Here is a 24,546-nt window from a genome sequence, read left to right on the forward strand (position 1 = left end):
AACTCGGGCGCCTTGTATACATTCACATGCATGGCCAAAGCGCCGTCCGCCGCAATGGCTGACGGGACCTGATCATGGCGCTGTCGTATAAGACGACCGGTCTTCACGTCCCTTGATTTCCTGCAGCGTCTCGCGATCGGACAACGGATATCCCCAACGACAAGAGTCCGGGAAAGCCACCACCGAACTATATCAAGTCTGCAAATCCACACCCTAAACCCGCGCGTGCGTTCATTGGGCCCGATTGGCGTTTGCAGATCAATTGCATTCATATAAATTAGCTCTGGCGCCGTTGTGTTTCTGTTTCCCACCATGATTGAGGACCTGCATTCTGCCATCGTTCGCGTGCGAATTGCTTCACTTCAGTCAGAGTAAGTCATAATCCCAACCCCAATCCCACCGCTGTGTCGCAGCGGGACCATCGACGAAAGTCGCATCCAGTATATGACCTTGTCGCTCTACACAATCGGTCTACTAGATAAATATTTGCTGACACAGTCCAGAGTTATCAGTAAATCGTCCAGTCGAGAAGTAGTGCGCCGTCGAAGCAACAAAGTCAAGCCTGTTCACGTGGCCAAGAGCCGTGTACCGTTGTTCACTAAGCAGAGGACCGTTCGCGTTATTTCCTGAGAAATACATCATGTCGCCGCATAAGCTTCCCGAGCAGGATGGCAAGCGGCAGTGGGTGATGGGCACCGAGGCCTTTGAGAGGACTATGCCTCACCACCAGGGCATCAAAGCTCTCTGGGAGACAAAGTGGAAGTTTCCGGTATATCCCTCTCCCACCTAACTGAGGAGCCCAACGAGCTGCGGTTGTTGACCTGGCCAACTGTAGTGCACAAAGAGCGTCTATCCTTTCCACGACGGCCAGTATGAGGATTTCGAGCCCATTTTCGAGCACCTGATCAAGGTAAGCAGGGCTCACTTTGATTGCGGAGGATCGTATCTGACAAAATGACAGAACAACATCAACGATGGAACCTCGGCCGATTACACCGAGGCATTTTTCCCCATTGCTGAGGCTCTGACTGCCAAGGGTGACAAGGCTATTGCTGCGGGCAACAAGAAAGAAGCGAGCGATCTGTACCTACGAGCATGCACTGTCTACCGCATCGCCCGGTTCCCCTACATCACGGCATACCCCGAGGTTAGCTGCCCAGTCAAGTGGAAGGCATGGGAAGATCAAAAAGAGGTCTACCTGAAGGCGGCCCAGTCCTGGGACTGCCCCATCAACGACGTCGACATCCCGCACACCCATGCCAAGGGAGGGGATCGGAAGTCCATCCCCGCGTACGTGAGGGTGCCCCATGAAGCGTCAAAGACCAACCCCAGCCCGGTCGTTATCCTGATGACAGGTCTTGACGGATATCGCCCCGACAACACAGTCCGGTCGGACGAATTTCTGGCACGTGGTTGGGGGAGCGTGATTGTCGAGATTCCCGGCACCGCCGACTGCCCCGCCGACTCTGCCGACCCCGAGAGCCCCGACCGGTTATGGAGCAGCGTCCTCGACTGGATAGCCGCCGACGGTCGATTCAACGTCGACCGGGTCTTGGTCTGGGGTCTCAGCTCGGGCGGGTACTACGCCATTCGCATTGCGCACACCCACAAGGACCGCTTGATAGGTTCAATCGCGCAGGGAGCTGGCTGTCATTACTTCTTCGATCCCGAGTGGTTAGAGAAGGCTGACGGCCACGAGTACCCTTTCCTGTGAGTGAAGCGGCTGATTGCAAACCTACAGATGTATGTACTGACCAGAGCTAGCTTGACTCCCGCCATGGCTATGAAGCACGGCTACAAGACCGTGGAGGAGTACAAGGCTGGTGTGCAGAAGAAATTTTCTCTGCTCGAAACGGGCATCATCGAGAAGCCCTCGACCCGGCTGCTTCTGATTAATGTAAGTCACATCTCTGGCATTTATAGAATATAAACGTCTGACTTTGACCCAGGGTACTCTGGATGGTTTGATGCCTATCGAGGATTCGATGATGCTGTTCGAATACGGCACGCCCAAGGAGGCTAGGTTCTTCTCGGGAGCGTTGCACATGGGATATCCTATGGCAAATGCATCAGTCTACCCCTGGATGGAGAGTGTCATGGCGAGCAAGATTTGAGGATTCAACCTGCAAACCGCGGCGCTAGATAGTAGTAATAATGATCATTCTAGAACTCAAGACGTGTCGTAAAATCATGCACTGGACGGTGATTGACGCGCCAGCGACGCCGAATAGTGAAAAATATGGTATCTTTTTTTTCTTTTTTTTTTTTAATGGGAATGGGCTTTGTTTTGTTTTGTTTTCCCTTCTTCCTCTCGGCGATTTCTTGTGTTCTTTACCGACCCATCCACCCGCCATCGACGACCAAGACGTGGCCGCTTACGTAGCCGCTTGCCCTGCTGGCCAGGTACACCGAGGTGCCCTTGAAGTCGTCTGGCGTGCCCCATCGACCAGCAGGGATTCTTGCGCTGATGCTGGCGAGCCGCTCCTTGTCGTTGAGCAGGGCCGTGTTCATCTCGGTCTCAATGTACCCGGGCGCGATGGCATTAACGGTAATGCCCTTGGAGGTCCACTCGTTGGCAAAGCTTTTGGTCAACTGGCCGACGGCGCCCTTGGAGGCGGCGTAGGCCGGGACCGTGAAACCGCCCTGGAAAGTCAGGAGGGAGGCATAGTTGATGATGCTTCCCTTGCGGCCGGTGACAGGGTGGGGTTCGAGGTTGAGCATGTGGGCGCCGACGTCGCGGGTGAGGGTGAAGACGGAGTTGAGGTTGACTTGGATGACCTGAGTCGGGATGTGTGAGCAAGGACAGACCGTTTTGCATGTTACATTTTAACTCGGTTCAGTTCGCAATTCACTTACAGCGTTGAAGTCATCATCGGGGAACTTCTCACACGGGTGACGCTTCTGAATGCCGGCGCAGTTGACGAGAATGCGGAGCTGGTGGCCGTCCTTGAGGACCTTGGGCACGAGAGCGGCGACACTCTCCGGGGAACTCAGGTCGGCCGTGTAAATCTGAGCCTTGCGGCCCAGCTTCTCGACTGCTTCTTTGGTCGAGGTGCTTGTCTCATCTCGCTGGACCAGCAATACGTCGGCGCCGGCCTCAGCCAGGCCAATTGCTACGGCGGCGCCGATTCCTCTGGTGCCGCCAGTGATGAGGGCAGTCTGGCCCTCGAGAGAGAAGAATTGCGAGGCCATTGTGAGATGGTCTAAGTTGTGAGGTACGAGGAAGAGACAACAAGGAGGGAAAAGAGAGGAGATGAAGGCAAGGACAAAGTTTATGGCGAGGGTATATGAGTGAAGGGGAAGTTGGGCATTGGCCCCGACAACGGGAGCTTGAATCGAGCTATTCTGATCACCGAACCATCCCCGGCTGAAGCACGTCTTTCCCCCCGAACCAATGGGTCCGTTTAGCTGTCTTCTCTGGGCTAGGGGCTAGCTCACCTCACGAGACTGGGAACAGCACCAGGTAAACACAGCGCACCACAACGCCGGAATGACACGAGGGGCAATTCACGGCGGAGTCACTCGATTTCAGACTGGAGGGTGCGGGGCATTTTGTACGTACTCGACGAGCCCGGCTAAGTACTCGGTACCTGGTCTTACCCCTCACTGGCAAGGGCAGGGGCCATCTCCAACCCCCTCTGACGTCGTTTTCCTTCCTCTCCCCAACATTCACCCGTATCGTATACGTTCTTTCCGGCCGTTGGAGTTCGGCCCCTCTACTCACTATACAATGTGTACGTTTTTCGACGCTCGGGCTGGAGACTCGGCCCTTGCTGTTGGGTTGCGGAGCGGATCCTGCCGGTTCCCAGCTTATGCAAGTTAAGGGAATAGAAGAATATAGCACAAGCGGCGTCCCTGACTGACCCGGCCCAACGCCCCCACGTAAGGAATGTTAGAGCACATGGTAAATTGGGATTGGCTGGTCTTCTCCCCGCATATCGGAGCTGCTTGGGGGGAGGGAGAAAACGGTCACTATAGAGGGGGGGGGCGGAAAAAGGCAGAAGAAATTGGCCCTACAACATTATTCGGTCATCATCCGTTGTGACTTCACACCACATCTAAAGTGCCTCTCAACATGCACTGAGCATGTAGAGCAAGGCGCAAGGAAGCGAGTCATCTGCGAATCACCGATATTCTATTCTCGATTATTTCTGGATGTTTCAAGTGCCCTGATTTACCTGGGTTGCTTAGCCTGGGGTGTTATCAACTTAGGTAGCCTGGCAGCATTAAGTCCCAATTCCCCGTGCCCCGCCAAGCCACCGTTACTGCCTTAGGACAGAATTGCCGTCTTTGGCCTCCGCGGTCATTTTCTCCAGCTACGGCGGCTGCTTCAGGATTTACCGTAAAAGACTCGACTTTCGGCGGGCTTTGCCTGGATTGGATGGGGGTCATAACCCGCGGATGCTTGTTACCCCTCCCTTCCCTCTCTTACTTTTCGCATTGCCCCTCCATCACCTCATCCCACCACAGACTTACACCCCGCCAACAACCTTGTATCGTCGTCCACGATGCCCGCCCACCACCGCCTCTCCCTCGTCTTTGTCTCCGGACAGAACGCCGAGCCGCTCAACAAGCTGTTGCTCGACTAGTGCTGTCCAGGTTTCTGCATCTCCACAACTCCACACGAACCGGGTCCAGCTTTCTGCCCCCTTACCACGGCCCAACCAAGGTCACTTGATCACGTACACTGCTCTTCTCACACAAGCGTGAGGCGGGCCAAGGTACATGGTACACTGGCACGCCTAATGTCTGAGGCTCGTGGATATCTCTTCTTGCTGTCACCGGTTACGATTCGAGAGTCTAAGAAAGCCGGACGCTTTTCCTGCGCCTGGACGCCTCTTCATTACGCCAGGTACTTGTACTAAGAGCCGGTACGAAGGTCGTCCCGTCTGCGTCCCCCCACCGACTATTCCATTGACTCCCCAGTCCTCCATCATCAACCCGCATTTCCGCTTTACATCACACCCCGCCTATTCGCGTCCACGTCAAATTGACCCTAGTGCTGGCCCTCGCGTTTTCCGGCCTGTCGATATCGGACCAGAGTCTTGCGTACCTAGCTCTACCCTCGCCCTGGTCTTCGACAACAAAAAGATTGTCATAACTGATCGAGCTGCCCACTTGTCCCATTTCCAGAAGCACTGAGGACCACTTTCACACATACACACCGATTTTGCAGCCCCTCCATTCCTCTCTTTGAGTTGCATCACCACCGTGCTTTAATACTTCTACCAGTCTCACCACCGCCTACGAGCGCATTCACCATGTCAAGCGTTCAAGTTCAAACCTCCGTCCTCCACGGCGCGAAGGAACTCAAGCTCGTCAGCTGCCCCGTCTTGCAGTCCAATTCGTATCGTGTACCTAACTGGCGCAGGAACAAAGAGACCTGCCCGCGCTCGCGCCGGGCGAAGTCCAGATCGCTGTCAAGGCCACGGGATTGTGCGGTTCTGACCTGCATTACTTCAACCATTTCCGCAATGGAGACATTCTTGTAAAGGAGCCGCTCACCCTGGGCCACGAGTCCAGCGGTGTTGTCACTGCTGTCGCATCAGATGTCACCAACCTTGCCGTGGGAGACCAGGTCGCCCTCGAGGTCGGCCAGCCCTGCGAGGCCTGCGAGCTTTGCGCCGCCGGCCGGTACAACATCTGCAAAGAGATGAAGTTCCGAAGCTCTGCAAAGGCGTTCCCCCATGCCCAGGGAACCCTCCAAGAACTGGTCAACCACCCTGCCAAGTGGTGTCACAAGTAAGACGCCAACTCCATGAGTCACTGAGTACGTGGGTACGTATTCTAACAATAACTGTAAAGGCTCCCAGAGACCGTCTCCCTCGAGTTTGGAGCCCTGGCAGAGCCTCTCTCTGTCGCAATGCATGCTAGAGACCGCGCGAAGCTGCCCGGCAACTCGACCGTCCTCGTCTTCGGCGCCGGCGCCGTTGGCCTGCTGTGCGCCGCCGTCAGCAAAGCCGACCAACAACGGGTTGTCATTGCCGATATCCAGGAGGATCGCGTCAAGTTTGCGCTCGATAACGGCTTCGCTGACGCCGGTGTCGTGGTGCCTGCACTTCGCCCCCAGACCATTGAGGACAAGCTGGCCTACGCCAAAGACGTGGCGGAGCTGGTCAAGCAGGCCAAGATCAACGGCGAGGATGTTGGCGAGGTGAATGCGACGTACGAGTGCACAGGTGTTGAGACCTGTATGCAAACATCAATCTTTGTGAGTATTGCGAGCCAGGTTTCTGTAGTCAACATTGCGCTAACCCGACCCCTCAGTCTACCCGGCCAGGAGGAAAGATCCTCATCATCGGCATGGGCACCCCGATCCAGACGCTCCCCATCTCAGCCGCAGCCCTGCGCGAAGTCGACTTTATTGGTGTCTTCCGCTACGCCAACACATACCCCAAAGCCATTGACCTGATTGCGACAAAGCCCAAGGGCCTGCCGGCGTTGGAGAAGCTGTTCACGCACCGCTACAAGGGTTTGAGCACGATCAAGGACGCATTCGATATGGCCGGCAAGGTAAAGGATGAGAATGGGAACTTGGTATTGAAGGTTCTTGTGGATACGTCGAATTAGATTTAGAATGCTAGAATATGATATTTGGAGTTGAACCTGTCGCGCCCTCTTGCGTTCTCGTGCTGAGCTGTTCCCACTGTAGCACCATTACAAGTTGGCCTACAAAACTAAACTTGGATGCAGTATCCTCAGTGTGGTGGGGCAGGGAGGGGCGAGTTTGTGGTATGCAGCAGTTGTTCACTCTTGCACTTATTATGTATATGGCACGCATGATGCACGCTCTAAATCGAATTTTTTTTTTTTTCATTCATTCGCTCTACGTTTGGCACAAACAACAAAAATCCAATCTAAGACTTGTCCGGGAAGCCAAAGTCAATGCCGAATGGCGGGTAGACGTAGCGCTTCAGCTCCTTCTTGGCCGTCAGGTCGTCCGAGTAGGCGCGGAGCTCCTTGAGGTCCTCGTCGTCAAGCTTGACAATTTCCAAGTTGGCCTTGATGCGCTCGGCGGTGACCGACTTCGCGATGACGGTGCTGCCGCGGGCGACGTGGTAGCTGAGCAGCACGGTCGAGGCGCTGACGCCGCGCTTCTCGGCAATCTTGACGACAGGGTCCGCGGTCAGGAGGGGGCCTCCAGTGGAGCCGAGAGGGCTGTAGGCCATGATGTGAATGCCCTTCTCCTGGCAGTAGTCGACAATCTCCTGCTGGGGCAGGCTGGGGTGGTTCTCGATCTGGTTGACGGCGGGGACGACCTTGGCTTGAGGGAGGAGCTCCTCAAGATACCTCACGCTGTAGTTGCAGACGCCGATGGAGCGAACCTTGCCCGTGTCAAGGAGCTTCTCAACTGACTTCCAGGTGTCGACGTGGGAGTGGCTGTGGATGATGTCGCGGCTGCCGTCAGGCTTGGTGGGGAATCTGTCGTGGTTGCCCTCGGGGTTCATGGCGACGGGCCAGTGCTGTTCGCCTGTCAGCTTTCCCCTCGACTGTGTCAATGTGTGGAAGTGGAAAAAGAAGACATACAACGAGGAACAAATCGACGTAGTCGAGACCCAGACTCTTCAAGCTCTTCTCAAGACCCGCCTTGACCTTGTCATCGCCGATGGTGTAGGTGGCCCACAGCTTGGTGACGACAAAGATGTCCTCACGCTTGATGCCACTAGCAAAGGCTTGCTTCAGGCCCTCACCGACCTCGTCCTCGTTGGCGTAGCAGTAGGCGCCGTCGATGGCCTTGTAGCCGATCTTGAGGGCGTAAGAGACGGCCTCCTGAACCTGGCCTGGGGCGGACTGCCACGTGCCTGAGGGACGAGACGTGTTAGCGAGGTGTGTTCACGATGCCATTGACTAGTGTAAATGAGAGCAAGATGCGACCTACCGAGCGCAACGGCGGGGATCTCGTATCCCGAGTTCAACTTGAAGGTCTGGGACGCCATCTTGGGGATTCTAGAGCAAAAGTGCTGGTTTTTGAGGGGCTGAGGGTATCTTCGCGAGGATTCGTGTATTGGAAGGCGGGGGCGGGGTAGTTTGTGTGTGAGTATTCTGGAAAGCTCAAGAAGCATACAACTCAAGAGAAAGGGGAAAGGGAACGTCACTCGGTACAAGATAGGACGGGTGCGTGTCCTCGGTATATATATCAACGGCAAAGAAAAAAAAACAGAGACAGAAAATGGCTATCAGGGTTAAGTGTCGCGGTCAATGGCCGGGTAAATGCTCGACGATTGTCGCGAATCCATGCCAGTTTTCCAGTCTCTGCTCGCACCCCTCCCTCCTCCGCCTCCAATGCCCCCCTCGACTTAGATACCTGGCCAACAGAAGGACCGCGATTTGTGTGCCAACTTACATGCCCCCTCGGCCAGCATGATACCGCACCCGACTGAGGACTCAGCTACCTTGTCCAAGCTTGCCTGCTAAACTGTCCCTTTTCGTGTGGATTTCCCCAGTTTGTCCAGCATGGCATAGCGTATGGAGTCGGGAGGGTCCCCCCCTCCCCCTCGGTGGGACTGTGTGTTCCATTCATGGATAATTCTCTGGTCATCGGGGCAGCTCTCGGGCATCGTTGGACCGAGTCATGGAGAGGAGGGGGGACCCGCTGAGCCTTGGGACCTGGGCTTGGATAAGTGCACACTAGAACTCTGGTTGAAGTTTTTCTGCGTGGAGGCCGGTTTCCGGCGAGCCTTGCGTTTTGCTTGGGGCTGGGGGTTCCAGTACGGGCAAAGTCCCCGGAACCAAGCCCGAGGTCCAGTCGAGGCTGGCCCAGGCGCTTGGCCGCATTTCTTTGGCACTCTCCCCCGACGCGCGCTAAAAGCAACCAAAGTGTAGGTGCACCGTGTACTCTGTACTCCGTACTCTCCCTCCAAATGGAAACCCACCCCCACGATCAGCGCAGCTGGCCCCAACCACACGTAACACGCCTAGAGCTGGGGGAGGGGACCACCCCCCTTTCTTTCCCCTTACTTACTCCAGCAAATGCACAGGGCACACTAAATCTTCGGCGAAGTTAACCTCTTTTGTGATTAATAGATCTAATTGTATACAAGGAAGAAGCTCTATGTATAGCTGCGCCGCGTCCACGTCCCGAGGTCATAGTACAGCTGAAGGGTACTGGTATTACAGAAGCCAACGCCCATCCCCATTTAAACTCCCCGAACCACCGCCGGCCACCACGGCAGTTCTGCTCATGCCTCAGCCGGCAACAAGAACCCATAGTCTGTACAGCTAGTCAGTAACAACGTCCTGATCTAGAGAGCGGGGCTAAGAAACGTACAGGAAGAATATCATGAGTACACCGAACATTTTCTATCCATTTTGTCAGCGAAACTGTCCTCGAACCGCTGCAGAACGCAAGTGTGCAACAGCCACACGAATGACGTACCGCAATGAGCCACCTATTGCTTGAGACGCGGCCCCAGTACTTGAGCAGTTCTGCAAATGAAGAGTTAGACATCGTTATATCGCTTTCGTTTCTTGCGACAAGGCCCAAAAACTCACCTCTCTGCGCCCCCTGCACGTTGTCGACGACATCTTCTGTGTTTGCGTCGATGCGCTGAATCATCTCGCTCTGTTCTGATACCATGGTCGCCAGCTGACCGAAGATCTGTGTAGGTTCTGTGAGCCCAGGCTGCCCCATATGACGAGCATGGCGTGGCTCAAACTTACGGATCCCAACTCGGCAATCGTCGACTCGATGCTTTCAATAGCCGCTCCTCTCTCCTGAATATACGTGTTTTGCGGTTGCGCCTCCTCCATCAGCAGGAGCTGCTGGTCTCCTGGAGGGTTCAACGATAGAAGATCAACACCCGGTGACGGGGTCCCTCGCTGGGGTGTTCCGTAAAGGGGTGAGGCCGACTGCTGCAACGGCGGTTGCGTATGTTGGGAAACACTAGAAATGAACTGTATAAAAAATGGCATCCGAGTCAGCATATCGAGCCATCGCAACCGGTGTTAAGATAGACGCACGTTGTCCGTCCTCGATCTCGAGGCCTGGATATTCTTTGTTCTCTCCTCCAGTACGTCCTTGAAGTTGGCGGATACGTCTGTCAGTTTGCCCTGCAGCATGAAAACGACATTCTTGTTGTGCTCTCCCTCTTGATCGGCCTTGGGATGTTGTTGCTTTGTCAGAACCTGCAGGCCTCCGATCTGCTGGTTGAGGGCGCTCAAATCTTGCTTGATGATGTAAGTGAGCTCGTTGATTTCGACCGGCCGGTCGTCGAAGAGAGTTCTGCGTCGCGCCACTATTCAGATGCGTGTCAGCACCAAACCACACCCATGAATGGCTTGCCATATGGATGCATACAGGTCGCCAGCTTCTCAAGTTTGCCCATCGTAGCGGAGATTCCCCTTCCAATTTGCGCCGCCTGGCGCGCAAAGTCGGATCGTCGTGGTCTGGTGTCGCCATCGGAAGCGGCCTTCTGGGAGTCGGTTAAGAGCGATCGTCGCTGAGCGCCGACTTTGCTCGAGGCCTGGCGACGCTGAGCTTGTGCGAGAACAGATTTGAACTCGGCGGTTCGATCCTGCATCGAGGCGACCGCCATCGTGAGATCGATAATGTGGATGTTCGGTTTTAAAAAATGGTTTCGGAGCGAGGCGGCCAGCGCGTTGCGGTCGGGTTCGTTGGGGTTTATTCGACTGCAAAGGGCTTGTTGTCGAGATGGTATAGTCGTCCGCGGAGGTGGATGATCAGGGGTGGGAAATTGGATGTATCGATTTGACGGCGCGTTAGACACGGTAGGAGCGGCTGCGGCTACAAAGAAACGCTGGTGTGCAATGCGCGCGGGCGTAAAAGTCGACGAATGCGACAGAATCTAAACTAATATGACGACAAAAGGACGCTGGTCTGTAGAGTACAAGCAAGCTGTTGTTGCCGTCCCTAGATGAGCGTCGGAGTCGAGTTCCAGGCTCTGAGCGTCACATAGTAATAGGTCCTGGCGGAAAGACGGGGCCAGGGTGTCCGATCCATCCGCCAACGTGGTTTTTTGGTTTGGAAACAAATCCCTGGATTGGAGGGGCGTACTGTGGCTCGTAAAGTAAAACGCGTCTTCGCTGCTTGTGTACATACTGGCACAGCCACATCCGACGTTGGCTTCGTATACTAGGATAAAGTGCACAATATTAATGCATATTACGTAGTACGGATGCAGCCGGTTCGTATCTCTCGGGGTCGTCTCGAGGCACCACAATAAACCAAGATTACCTAAGGCAATATCTAGAAGTCAACTGACCGGACTGAACAGTATAGTCCCCGACAGTCATGTCATCTTTGAGACAATACGTACGTACAGAGCGGAAATATGTTAGTTTAGAATTCGAACATGAAAACGCCAAATGAAGGTGGATGAAAAATCAATGATGATGGCAAAAGCCGACTGCAATGACTGAACAATGATTTGAAGTGCAACTATAGGACTGCCCGGTCTCGCTGCCCAGACATCGTTACACGTTCCCATCGGTCACATTCATGGAAATGGGCGATGTCTTGTGTTGGTCTTCTGTTTCCTAAACATCAATGACTTATTGTGCGTCTTGATTATCCAATTGCTTTTCTAGCTGTCTGGCTCTCCAGATACAACGGGGTGGACAGCTAAGCACATTCGAATTGACGAGTGCTTGGCCTACTAGCCCCCCTAGGAGGTTGAGACCTTTGGGACGAAGAAGAAAGTCCGACAAATCTGTAACAAGACCGCAAGACATCGAGTGATTATGAATGCATTCAAAAGCACCGTTGCTCAAGCCACTTTGGTGCCATTGTCGCTTCCAAAGTAAAGAACCTGTCCATCATCCAGTGACTGCACTGCGCCACTCACTCACTTGCTGCTCAACGGAAGGATGCAGTCTTACCGTGCTCCACTGCAGCTTCATTTTAAGCCGGCGATTCAGCTCCATCTTAGCTGCAACTAGGTAACCATACGCGTTTATCTCTCTGCTTTGCATGGCATGCATGCTTAGTAAACATACTTGAGATTGGTGCCGCCTTCTGAACTGGTACATGCACATGCACATCCAAAAACCAGATCATCAACACAGATACGCAGGCGGTCACACTCAAGCCACACCACAACGTCGTTACTCACCCCTGTTCTTCTGCAGTCCAGTGGGCAGCGCCTTAAGCTTCCATTGGAAAACACCCTAGCCTGATCCCCTCTTTTCAGCACGGCCGATGGATCGATCCTTGCTGGCGGGCGGGTACCTTTTTACCACCCATTTGCTGCAGAGAGACTTCGGCCTGTAAAGGCACTAGGGTAGCCCGGCATAGATTGCGCAGCCCAGCTGAGACTCCATAGTCACCCAGTAAGCATTTTGGTACCACTTTGTGCTGGACTGGGCTGCCTAAGTCAAGTTGTGACCTGTACGAGGAAAAGGTACCTGGCCTTGCGTGCAGGCGGCCAAGCTCAAGGTCTGCTCCAAGCCACTCCCCCCAAGCCCCCAAATTATCATCCCGTCTTTCTTTGGTCTCCCATCCCCAAAAGCGTGACCAGTCAGACTGGCGACCTACACCATCAGCCCAGTCTTGCTTGCTCTGCTGTGTGCCTGACTTCGGGCACTTGGAAGCGGCTGTTTTCCTTTATTTCCACTGTCATCTCTAACTGAAGGCCCTTCTCGCATTTCGGTTTCAATTAACATCGGCAATTCGAACGCCGGGCGGAACCACGCCAGTCTGTCTGATCCATCGAGAGCCACCAACCGCGCAGCCGCGCGCCTTACCGTACCAGTTCCAAGTCGTCGTTGTGCCTCGGAGCCCCCGCAAAAGTAGCCCGAGGGGAGAAATGAAGCAGTAGACGAGTCTGAATTGACCATTTGCACGACGTAATGGACGGCTCATATAATTATGGCTTCAGAGCCCCTCATACCAACTCGCCCCTGTGAGCGCTTTCCCCAGCCCCCAGCTATCCACTGCTAGATTCTAGGTTTCCCCTGAATAGATACTGACCGTGCCTTGATTCCTCAGGAGCCCAGATACTCCGGCGAGCGCTTCCTACAAAACCAATGTAAAGAGAACAAAAACCAAGAAATGGGTCGAGGCAAAGACCCAGAACTATGACGGCGATGACTGGGGAAACGACTTCGATGATGAGCTTGAGGAACCTGCGCCAGTAGCGCCTCTGAAGCCGACAGGCTTCCGTCAACCTGGCCAGTCGACAACAGCGGCTCTTCCGTCTCACCAACTGCCAACGTCTCAGCCTGCCGAACCTGTGCCTCTAATGCGACCGCCGCAGCCGACCGCCAATGAATCCGGGTTGTCCTCCAGCCCTCGAGCCACCGCGGGGCTCCCACCTTTGCAGATTCAAACCCCGTCGCAGCCCACGCCCGAAGTCGTACAGCTTGGTTTGAGCGATTTCAAGCCTCCCATCGCCTCGGGTCCATCTTCAATTGACAGTACCTCCGAAAAGGGTCCGTATGAGCACCTCGTGTCACCGCAGTCTGCCAGCATTGGCCCAGTCCCAGGAGCAGCGCCGACCCCGTTTGCTGGCCGCCAAGAGCACCCCCAGGGTACCTCATCTCCTGTGGGAGCCCGACGAGCTTCACCAGCTCCCGCGCAACCGCAAGCTGCCCTCTTCCCCCCTCGTAAGAGTAGCATGGGTCAACATGATCGTGATGGCCAGTCATCAAACTCTCGATCAAGTTCAACTCAGCGCCCGTGGGTTGAACAACGGTCGGCGTCTCCTTCGAACGGCAAACCATCGGGCCCGCCACCAAACTCGAAAGCGTTGCCTTTTATTCGACCGTCGGATATCTATCGTCGGATGGATGACGACAAAGATAAGGAAACCGGGTCTACGGAGGCAGGGATGCCAAGCGTGGACAGTGTCGGCAGTCCCAGAACTGATCGCTCGGTGTCGCCAGCACCTGTTCCAGTTATTGAAGCTGGGGAGCAGGGTAGGCGTGGAAGTGCGGGCAATCCTGAAGTTCAGGAAGCGGCCGTTGACAACTCGCGACCCGCTTTGTCGCCGGTCGCAGAGAGAAAGAACGAATACGGACTTGACCGCCTTGCTGCACAACCTCAAAACCACGGCCAAGCCAGCCCATCTGGATCCGCTCAAGAAATCAACTTGGCCGTGCCTGAGCCGCAGCTGCAGCGCCCAACAGCAGAAGAAGCGGACCAGCAGCGACGTTATTCTACCAGCCCTCGGCTACCCGACGTAGCCCGCATGTCCCTCTTTGGAGACGACTTTTTCTCCAACCCGTCGAAATTCGCTGAAGACGCGCCCCCCCTGCCGTCTTTGCCATCCGTGAAGCCAAAGCTTGAAGGGCCTACTGTAGCTGAGAACTCGTCATCTGTGGGCGAAAGAGCGGCGGCAACGGAGACGCCCGCTGGTGTGACATCTCCGCCTTCGACTGCCAGCTCGACTCCGCAACCAACCTCATCCTCACCAGCACTTGAACAACCCGACAGACAAGGATCGCGTTCTCCGTCACAAATATCACTAGCCCAAGAATCTACGGAAATGAGCAAGTCCGGCTTGCCCTCGCAATCTTCGCGACCGTCCCTTCCTGGAGGCTGGGTTACCGAAACGCGTTCTATCTCCGATGAGCAAACCCCCCCGGCCGTCGCTGAGGAAAAGGCTATGGTCAGCTTGGATTCCGGCGAGGTTTCTCCCATATCCGATAATGAGGACGAGAAATTCCAAGGAAGAGGCATCGCTACAGTGAGGGATAGAGAGTCCATACCGGTGTCCATCCCCGAGATCTCGGAACAGGCCGCTCAGGACCAGGGCCGCGCCCACGCCGAGTTGAAGATTGTGTCTCCACTGAACCACCAAGCAACAGATAGCTCGCCGTCGGTTTTTGTGCCGCCGGAGAAACTGCAGCGCGAGTCCACTATGAGCACGGTTACCGACCCATCCCCTGTTAAGGAGAGTGATATGTTAAGGGAAGAAATTATGCGTAGCTTAAGCCCAGTCCGTCCTACGAGCGACCTCAACGACCCTAGCAACAGCCGGACGCTAAGCCCGGCTGAAGACACCGGCACCCGCGAAAGTACTTACCTTCATGGGGTGTATGACGACTACTGGGCGGCGGGCGACGACAGACCTGATGTGCCTAACTTGCCGTCCAAGCAGCCTGGGCAGCTGGAGCAAGAAAGCACCTCTGCCGTCAACGAGACCTTTTCTAACGTCCCTCCATTGAGCCCTCGCAAGGAGACCATGGACCAGCCTCCTGCTCTAGGTCGGCGGTTTTCTTGGGAAACCGGATCAGAACAGGTCACACCAAAACCCTCCGACACCCAGAAAGACCCACTGTCTCAACCTCAACCTCAACCTCTTTCTGCAGCTGAGGCGGCCTTGTCTTCTGGACGTGATGATCAACAGCCGCCATCTGCGCAAGCCAAAATGGCCGGGGAAGACGGACGCTCGCCGCCTCAGACTACGGTGTTGGACGATGCGCATATTAGTGTGCAACAAGACGCCGGCGCAATGTCTCACCAAGTGTCGCAGGTTAGTTCGGGGCCGAGAGATCGCGTACGCTCCGAAGTTATGGAACCACCTTCCCCCGTCTCAGTCACGACTGATAAGAACAATATATCGGCTGCACCTACCCGGCGATTGTCCCTCGCGGAAGAAAAGTCAATGGCTCGGGTCTCATCCAACCCCGTTTCCCCCAGCCCTCCGCCCGGCGACCACCCGGCCTTGGCCCAAGCTTCGGAAGCCACACCACCGCCAGCATCTCCGGCATCCTCTCAGCAGCAGCAGCAGCAGCAGCAGCAGCCAGCTCAGCCAGTCAAGATTCAGACCTTCAAGGAGATCATGGACCTTCCGAACCCATCAGACAGGATCAACAAATACAATGAGACAAGAGCACAGTTTGCTTCGATGGACTCGGGATTGAATAACTGGCTAGTTACCTTGAGATCTCAACACCCTGAGCACGCAAATGTGACTGCATCATTTGGGACCGACGCCCCGGGTCCTGGCCAATCCCAGACCTCACCGACTACCTCCCAGCCGGCTTCTCAGCAGCCTTATTACCAACAGTATCTCAACGCAAGCTCACCCAATGTCAGCACGGCCGCATCAGGTCGCCCTCCTGTGGGCGGTGCGTCAATGGGTTCGTCTCATTCGCCTTCAAGCGATTTCAAGCATTCGAGCGGTCAAGTTGGGGCGAAAGGCAAGGGATTATTGCTGGCGGCTGGTAAGGCGGGTAAAGGTCTATTGAGCAAGGGAAAGAGCAAACTCCGTGGCACTGGGGACAAGGTATTTCTTTAACATTCCTCTCAATTGGGATCATCACACCACAGGGCATACATTCTTTTTGGTTGTTGGGATCGATCGTCTGGTCTGTCCTACACATCCTCGCTTTTTCTTCTTTTTTTCTCTTCTCTCCCCCCTTGGTAATCACTTATGAGTTATGTGTCTCCCTTTCTGGTCAGATTGATGGGACTGTATGATTAAGGAATGCTACGACTTCTGCACGATCATGTAACCCCTGTGGTGCCTCGGACATTTAAAACTCCACGTGGCATTTTATGGTGAATACTCTCTAATTGCTTGTTCTCCCACAGAGCGACTCATCTCCTCCACCGGCTCAATCCAAGGTCAAGGCCGAGCGGCGTACATCATGGGGCATAAGTCTCGGAACACGCTCGTCGCCCCGTGCCGACAGTCATGCTCATGGCCATGGTCATGTGCATTCACGTTCGCATTCAGGATCCGTGTCAGGCCCAACTCCACAGACCATCCCGGAACATCCGGCATCTCCGACCCCACCACCTCAGCTACCCCAGACATCACGTATATCCCCATTTGATACCTTGACTCGGGACAACCAAGCTTCGGCTTGGGCCCCACCTCGTCCCCAAACCCCCAAGCATCCCGATGGTTCCCAACGGGATAGTGATTCGGAGCCGGTGTCTCCAGTGTCGGACACGCAATACACATCGGCTCCCAAGGGGAACGAAAACAACAAAGAGGGAAACCCCCGCCCGGATGGTGATCTACAAGTCCCGAGGCCCATCAGCAAGGTCCAACCGTCATGGGACCCCCTTACAAGCACACCCTTGGTTGAGGAGGGCCTCGAAATGGGACTGCCCAAAGATCCGAGCTCCCATGCACCACCTAGTGCGCATCATGCACCCGATGCACCTCAAGCTGTACAAGCCGACGCCGCTGCAGGAGCAAAAAACACCACCGCCGATGACCAGTATGATGATTGGGTTGTCGTCTCGCCACAGTCTCCTCCCTCCGGCCAGATTCAAGTGGTGTCTCCCCAATCACCACAGCCAGCACGTCCTTTCCAATACAACGAGTCCGGCAGAGAAGTCTTTGAGGATGGGGACGAAGCGAAGCCTGCTTTCAATCAAGCCGTCTCAAACACGCAGCAAGCCCACCAGCAGGCACACCCGCAGACCCTTCAGCAGCTGCCATCACAGCAACATACTGAATCTCCCCAGCGTCACTCATCCTTTATTGGCCTCCCGCCTATCAGGCGAAGTTCCACTTTTGGCGTCAACCTAACCAGGAGAGCCAAGAAGCGCTTCTCGTTGGACGAAGACGATAACGATAATGGCAACGTCTATGTGGCATCTCCCATCGGCACTACAGCTGACCAACATGTACATGACAGTGCTGGTCCTGCGCGTTTCTCACAGGGAGACCCCAGCTTGCCGTCTCAATCTGTGCAACCTGCCATGATTGAGACTGGGTCATCGGCCTCCCGCAAGGACAGCGCCATGTCCCATGGAGTTCTTTCGGTTACGTCCACTCAGGCGGCAACCTTCGCAACAGAAAGCACAGGCGTAAGCTGGAGAGTTGGCGATGAAAAGAGACCGCTTGATTCTGGATCATCTCATAGACCTGCCGCACATGCACCGGCTCCAATTGATACAAGGACCATACCGCAGAATGAGGGACGGCCGAACAATCAGCCATATGGCCCTGGTATGCGCCCACAACAGGGTATGATGTCCCCGACTTTTGGAGGCAACCCCATCCATCACTTGCCACCGCAAGGCCCGTGGAAGCTTGAGGAGTCTCACTTGTCGGAGCCGCTGGCAGCCAGCCGAAATCGCCACTCTGGCGGATCTTTGTCTCCGCAACAGCAGGCGTTCTTTGGTTATGACAAGGAAACAGGAGTGCCCCCGCAAGCGGTGCCACGGTCGGAAACACAGATGCCTCCTCGACAGAAGTTTTCTGAAGTTCCTCCATCGTCAGCCCATCGCTATCCTGGCTTGTTCTCTCCACCGCAAACGCATCAGAATCCCGAACCTCCGGCGGGATCTCGAAGTTCTCATGACCTGGGTCAGCAGTTCTACAACCGAGACTCTGCGTCGTTGTACAGAACTCAGACGGGGGACTCTGAGGTGAGCAGCTTCGAGCCTTCGGCAGATGAAGACCGTGGCCGAAGCAGACGCAGTTCGGGCTTCTTTAAAGAGATCGGCGGCCGTTTCTCCCGCAATTCCTCCCGAGAACGGCCGGTTACCAAGCCTGAAGATAGAGGCCCAGGCGCCACGGCCGGCTCGGACGTGCGGGGCGATGAAGTGTCAGAATTCAGCGTCACCACGGGAGACGTCCAAGACCGTCAGAGGCGACGATCAAGTTTCTTTCTGAACTTGCGGGGATCCAAACCTTCTGACGTTGCAATGCCTCAGAGCCATGATGGTGAAGGGGTCACGCCGTCGCCCAGAGCAAGCCTGAACACTGGTGTCTCCCCCCAGATTCAACAACCGGCGGGTTTTGCTGATGGAAAGCGTTCATTCCTTGGTGCAGCTGCCAATGAATCATCTGCTGTTCAGCCGACTTTGTCTCGTTCATCTACATCGACTGCTGGTAATGAAGCAGCAAGCGGCGCCATGGGTCCTCCCAAAAATCGCTTTTCCGGGTTTACGGGCAAGATGTTTAACCGCGCTTCCAGCCAGCAAGACTTACAGGTACCGCAGAAGCCTGGCACTTCCCACTCAACGACGTCCATCCAGAGCCGTTCTCCTGGCACACCTGGAAACCAACCCGGGATGCCTAGTCCGCTTGCAGCTCTTGGAAGAGAAAGGAGTAACACTACGGGATCTGGGCCTTACCAGGTACAGCAGGCAAACAAGCAGCTACAGAATGTCGAGGAAGAGGAACGAGGCAGGAGGAGTTCCGCAGGCGGCTTTTTCTCTGGGCTGTTTAGTAAACGGCCATCTTCCAAAACACCAGAAGTCCAGCAGCCAGCCCAGCTAGGGCATTACCAAAATGGGCAGTTTTCAGGCCAACTCAGGGCACAACCGCCGGGTCATCAAATGCCCCCCTCAAGCCTCGGGCCGGGTCGCCAAATGGGACAACCGCCTGTGAGAAGCCCTCCACAGCATTTTGAGCAGCAGCAACAGCTATCATCTCTTTCTCAGGGCTTCCAGATGCATTCAGGAGCAGACATTAAACTTCAGCCCCAACCCCAAGCGCCTTCTCTTCACCAGAGGCTATCAGACGGATCTCTGTTGCCCTCTCCTCAACTATCGCAACGTCTTGCATCCGCTCCGGAAACACAAAGTCATGTTCCATCAGAGACAGGAGTCCGGTCTGTAATCGGCATGGAGAACGACGAAAGTCGAGCTCCTCCCATTGCACTAGATCCCGAGGCACACAACGCGAGACTTCCCCAGAGTGAGCCTAGACAGCCCTTCAATGGGCCACCTCAACTAGTGAAAGATCCGGATGTCTCAGCATCTCAAGCATTCGGGGTGCAACCTCCGCCGGAAATATCTCATCTTGATGAGCAGCGGCAACCCTTCCCTTCAGTTTTACAGGCTCGAGAACAGCTTCCTCATCCCAGGTCGCAGGTGGAACAGACTCGGCAAGCAATGCATATGCCGGGATCTGGGGAGCCAACGCAGCAATTGTCAGTAAGACGCCCCGATGGATGCGAGGAAACGCCTATTTCCCAAACGCCACCTCTCGCCCATCCACAAGATAGTGCTTCTCGCGCTCTCGGTATTCAGGAGCCAGACCCCGCCAGGCGGCCTCCAGATCAGCCAACGTTGTTGTCTGCTCATCCCGGCATTCGAGCAGCGTCTCCTAATGGTGTGGTCAGCCAATCCGAGATCTCTCAGCGCTCGTCGGTATCAACGTCGCCCAAGCCGCCAGTCGCTTCTACAACGCAGCCTTCTGTTGCGCCTCCTCTACTAGACCGGCAGATGCCTTCGCCAGGCTCACACCAACGGTCACCAGGCCCTGTGGTTGCCGGAAATATGCAGCAGCTTGATCGTATGGGTCGGCCAATTCCAGGTTTTCATCCCCAAGGACAGCAGCAGTTTCCCGTTACTGGAAATCGAAACCCGGCTCAATTCTCCCAAATGCCACCGCCAGCAAGTCAACGTTCCTCGATGCCCTACGCTCCAGTACAAACCCCTCAATCTACTGGTCAGGGCCCTGGCGATCAAGGGCAAAGCTCTGTCTCGAAGTGGTTCAAGAATAGAACCTCCACACAACCGGCTCAGCTTCAATCTTACCAAGGCCATGCAAAGGAGTCGACAGCCAAATCTATCTTAAATGCATTCAAACGATCGTCGAAGCAACCCGAGCCTCGACCACCGCAACAGGTACCGCAACCAAGCCAGGGACAGCAGCATCAGGCGCAGCCATATCAGATGGGCCAGGAACAGCAAAGAATACCACCACCTGGACCGCTGCCTCAGCCGAGCCCTCAGCCAACGCAGGGCCCTCATCTTATGTACCAAGAACAACGCCAATCCCCCTCGTCAATGGCGTCTTTCGGACAACGACCTCCCCCTCAAGGCGGGCAGTCCCGTGGAAGTCCCGAGTATGCACAACGCCAAGGTCAGCTGTCAGGAGGATATCGAGGGCCGCCAGTCGATCCTGTGATGACTCGAGCAATTCCAGCTGGAGCTGGCCTGAATACGGGCACATCACAGGCTCAGCGTGTTACTGAGCCTCGGTATGACCAAGTCCCCATCCCCCGAGGATATGCTGCTGTCCATGGTGAGGGGGGCATAGCGCCGTCCCCTTACGATATCGCGCGGACATCGCCGCCGGTTCAGTATCCTCCTTATCATATGCCACAGACGCAACAAATAGGGCACTCAGTTGCGCAAAGACACCCCTCCGATGTGTCAATGTATAGTCAGTCGGGCCCTTCTGTGCCACAGGGGCATCACTTGGCCCATGGTCACATGCAGCCTGTTGTGGTGCCTGAGGGAGACCGACGCATAAGTACCGCCTCCCACCAGTCCAACGTGTCGCACACAAGCCACGGCACGCAGCCAGGTGCAAGCGGACCTAATGGAGGTCTGCCACTGTTCAGTCAACAGCATCAACAACAAAACTCGAGAGGAGTACGACTAGTGGGCAACGACAACGGCCAGAATGTAACTCCCAATACACAGTTCGGTCAGCAACCACCGCCACAGCCGCAGCCTCATCAGCAGCGTTACTCCCCGGTCAATATGGCCGCGCCTCACGGGGCACCCCCGCAGGTCCAACCTGTTCAGGCCGGCGATCCTCAAGGGCCACATGTAGCCGGTCCTCCTTTAGCGCATGTGCACAATAGTGATATGGTCCGGGGCATATCTGATACTCCTTCGTCGCTCCATCCACAGGCACACACTCAGACATACACTCAGACACACGGGCTTATGGTTGACGAAGGTAGCATTGCGGGAAGCAACTCGCGTAGCGTCTCACCGGGCACGCAGATTGCGGCCGAAAGGAATCTTACGCCAGAGCCACCTGCACCGGAGCCCACAGGGTCTCATCTGAGCGTCAATGTGCAGAGGGCCAACCAGGAGACTCCAGACGATATCTACGAATCTACCCCGCGGTTGCCGTCCGGGCCGGTGCCGCCGCCAGCAAAGCCCATCACTGCGACTAGAACCGGTCAAAGTATGGTTAGTGACAGTTCTGCTGATGAAGCGCCGCGAAATGCTACGCACGCCAATGGTAACGCCAATAGCACGGGCTCCGCAGCTCTGACAAGAGGCAAAAGTACAAGAGCCGAGCTGGAGGATACCGAAGATGAACGCAAGAGAACTATACGGCTCGAGGCCCAGGAAGAGAAGATTCTTGTCGACCCTTATGAAGAATTACAGTCTGGAGGGTTGAAGTACAGAAAAGAAGAGGACCCAGAGATGCCTCAGATGAGCGCCACGAGCTATCCTGGTCAGGAATGGAACCCCTACGGGGCTGGTGGTTATGAAGATTGGGACTGATATTAAGCCATTCTTATATTTAGGTCCGCAAGGACCGATTTCGCATTTCGTATACGTATATCATCGATCTCCAAGAAGGACTATAGAGACGTGACCACGTACTCCAACATGCAGGGGTAGTTGGGTGGTTTTGTTTTTGGTTGTTAGGTTGCGTTCGCATGAAGTCATACCCAAATATACCCAGGTCAGATAGCCGGACAGCACAATGTTTAATCACACCTAATTTCTTTAAGTATTTGGAAATATAACCACTTTCTGTCTCATCCTGTTCCTCAGTTACCCCTTGCTTCTGCTAGCCTACCGGCCTACCGGTCCAGCCGTAGTTGTAGACCTCTGCATGAAACCATCAACTCCTCCCTTCTTCTAGTACTGCACCCGCCACGTCTAGTTTTTTGGGGTTGACTCGCGCTGGCCCGCAGCCTTCTCGTCATTCCACTGCGGTACCACCGCGACGCCGGAAGTGTATCGCGGGGGCAAGGTCATCGTAGACTCCCGCTTGGCGTCAGTCTTGGCGTCAGTCCTTCCTGAATCCCTCCATCGGCCAAAGGGATCAGACATGAAAGAAAAACGACCAGCATTGGTTTCAATGGGTGCCGTACCCTTTTCGATATCTCGGGCTGCAAACTGATTTTGGGCGGCGACTTGTCGAAACTGTGAAGGGTTATCCGGGGTGTCGTTTCGGGGGGTGTCTCGCCATCGACCGAAATGGCCGCCGCCCATGAAAGGTGGACGGAAAGGCGGTCCACCGGATCCGGGGCCGAAGCCGCGGCCGCATCTGCCGCCTCCTGCGGCTCGTTGTTCGAGCCAGGCTTGGCGGGCGGCGCGACGTCTCCTGCAGCACATGATGGTTATTGTTGAGAGGGCTACGTCTGTGGTTGCGGGTCTGATTACCACCAGTGGTTTTAGCGTATGAGGTAGGAATTCGAGTGTTGTTGTTTTTTTCTTCTTTTTTTCCTTTTTCAGTACTGAGGTCTTCTGGGGTATTGTACAAAGCCCGAGCCTATACTGGATGGTTGGTTCCGTGGGGGTTAACTTCGGCGTGGATGACTTCGACTTCTTGCTGCAGATGATGCGGACAGGTTTGTGGCAACTTTATATATCTTGGTCATTCTTGAGGGCACAGCGCACGGTTCCCTATAGCATGAGCAATTCCGGCGGTTGAGACATGCCAATCGAAGAAGGCAGCCGTGACAGGCCGCGAATACGACGAGGGGTAACTTCGGACGATGTCCTCGTGGACGATGCGCGTTTGGCTGCACAGCCAGTATTCCGGCGTCGATGGGATGTTTCTGCGACTTCGGAAGTATCGAGGGAGGCTCCACCCCCGCTCAGCAAGCCGGAGTGATGGCGTTGTACCACTTTTCCACGTCATCCGGCTGCCATGTTCGTCATCTACCGCCACTTACACTGTCGTCCATCGTTGGGAAATGATTGAGTGAATCGAGGAGGGCATGAAGGCGAGAGGTGGACATGCTCGGGCGATCTCGTTTCTTCGCATTCGCTTCTACCCATCGCTCCCAGCTGCTAAATGTGGAAAGGGTTCAGCACTGCCCCGGTGCGATCGGGGTTCCCCCGTGATACAAGACGGGCATAAGTGGAGGCCGATGCGGCGCCGAACCACCCCCTGTTTCCTGTTTCGAGAAAGTGATTCGGAGGACAGGCCTATTGGGCTTCTTCGCCTAGGAGTCGACACTCTTCCAGTGCGTTGATGTTTGTGCTCTCGGGTTGCCATATTAAACTAGATAGTCGGCGACACGAAAGACTAAAATAGATAGGTCCGCCAAACCCTTTTGAACTCATCCTCTATGCCGTCGTACCTTGTATGGCGAGACTCGAAACTGATTTCAAGGAACACTCTTCCATAAAGTCTAGTGACTTCTCCGTGATCAGAAGCAGCCATCTGTCCGCTTTAGTTTGACCAAATAGATCACATTGTTTGCGCTGTGCTGTGATAATATTGCCGTTGTGAATCGCAGTGGGGATAGTTGCGACCACTTTTCCGTTGCTGTCGAGCTGTTTCTCACTGTGGAATACAGGCAACCCTTGAATGCATCCGGTCCAATGATACCCAAGACCCTTTTGCATGTCGCTACTTGAAACCTCTGGATTCATTGGGTTTTACAAGAAACTAGTAGGCATCTGGAGCTCGAGAACCTTTGTGTGCCTTAGATAGCCTTCGGGGACCAGGGAGGGTCTTGCTCCGAATCTTTGGAAGATTGAGTCAGCTTTCGTAAATTCAACGGCATAATAGAAAGTTTTGTACTTTATGGCTTGCAAGACTTTCCCGAGGCCTCGGGTTTGTCGCTCTTGGGCGCCAAATGCTCTCCATGAACGCGTAGAGGCGAGCGCGTTTAGCTTCTGCAGTTTCCTTTATACTCTGAATTACGCCCACAGCGACTTGAATTCCTGACTCG

At 55.0% G+C, this 24,546-nt stretch overlaps 6 protein-coding genes across 6 annotated transcripts; 3 read left to right on the top strand and 3 right to left on the bottom strand.

Annotated features, from left to right (window-relative positions):
• Positions 1–640: 640 nt before the first annotated feature.
• EsH8_VIII_000817 (Alpha/Beta hydrolase protein) lies at positions 641–2,114 on the top strand (the record flags this gene model as incomplete). Its single annotated transcript, XM_083269859.1, has 5 exons — positions 641–769; positions 836–910; positions 962–1,710; positions 1,765–1,897; positions 1,950–2,114. The coding sequence occupies 5 exons, from the start codon at positions 641–643 to the stop codon at positions 2,112–2,114; spliced, it is 1,251 nt and encodes a 416-aa protein (XP_083129627.1).
• A 217-nt stretch (positions 2,115–2,331) lies between these two features.
• EsH8_VIII_000818 (uncharacterized protein) lies at positions 2,332–3,192 on the bottom strand (the record flags this gene model as incomplete). Its single annotated transcript, XM_083269860.1, has 2 exons — positions 2,332–2,778; positions 2,857–3,192. 2 exons carry the CDS (start codon positions 3,190–3,192, stop codon positions 2,332–2,334), a joined length of 783 nt encoding a protein of 260 aa, XP_083129628.1.
• Positions 3,193–5,261: 2,069 nt separating this feature from the next.
• Positions 5,262–6,570, top strand: EsH8_VIII_000819 (chaperonin 10-like protein; the record flags this gene model as incomplete). Its single annotated transcript, XM_083269861.1, has 4 exons — positions 5,262–5,318; positions 5,372–5,742; positions 5,806–6,211; positions 6,268–6,570. 4 exons carry the CDS (start codon positions 5,262–5,264, stop codon positions 6,568–6,570), a joined length of 1,137 nt encoding a protein of 378 aa, XP_083129629.1.
• A 287-nt stretch (positions 6,571–6,857) lies between these two features.
• Positions 6,858–7,937, bottom strand: EsH8_VIII_000820 (putative glycerol dehydrogenase; the record flags this gene model as incomplete). The annotated part of the gene is made up of 3 exons (XM_083269862.1): positions 6,858–7,463; positions 7,528–7,802; positions 7,880–7,937. The coding sequence occupies 3 exons, from the start codon at positions 7,935–7,937 to the stop codon at positions 6,858–6,860; spliced, it is 939 nt and encodes a 312-aa protein (XP_083129630.1).
• A 1,249-nt stretch (positions 7,938–9,186) lies between these two features.
• Positions 9,187–10,535, bottom strand: EsH8_VIII_000821 (t-SNARE syntaxin; the record flags this gene model as incomplete). Its single annotated transcript, XM_083269863.1, has 7 exons — positions 9,187–9,211; positions 9,269–9,300; positions 9,377–9,426; positions 9,493–9,598; positions 9,661–9,894; positions 9,961–10,235; positions 10,298–10,535. The coding sequence occupies 7 exons, from the start codon at positions 10,533–10,535 to the stop codon at positions 9,187–9,189; spliced, it is 960 nt and encodes a 319-aa protein (XP_083129631.1).
• Positions 10,536–12,807: 2,272 nt separating this feature from the next.
• Positions 12,808–22,132, top strand: EsH8_VIII_000822 (uncharacterized protein; the record flags this gene model as incomplete). The annotated part of the gene is made up of 3 exons (XM_083269864.1): positions 12,808–12,860; positions 12,947–16,190; positions 16,499–22,132. 3 exons carry the CDS (start codon positions 12,808–12,810, stop codon positions 22,130–22,132), a joined length of 8,931 nt encoding a protein of 2,976 aa, XP_083129632.1.
• Between the last annotated feature and the right edge of the window lie 2,414 nt (positions 22,133–24,546).

Source organism: Colletotrichum jinshuiense, chromosome 8 (genome assembly GCF_051148585.1).
Source record: "Colletotrichum jinshuiense chromosome 8, complete sequence".
In the NCBI taxonomy this organism is placed as follows: domain Eukaryota; kingdom Fungi; phylum Ascomycota; class Sordariomycetes; order Glomerellales; family Glomerellaceae; genus Colletotrichum; species Colletotrichum jinshuiense.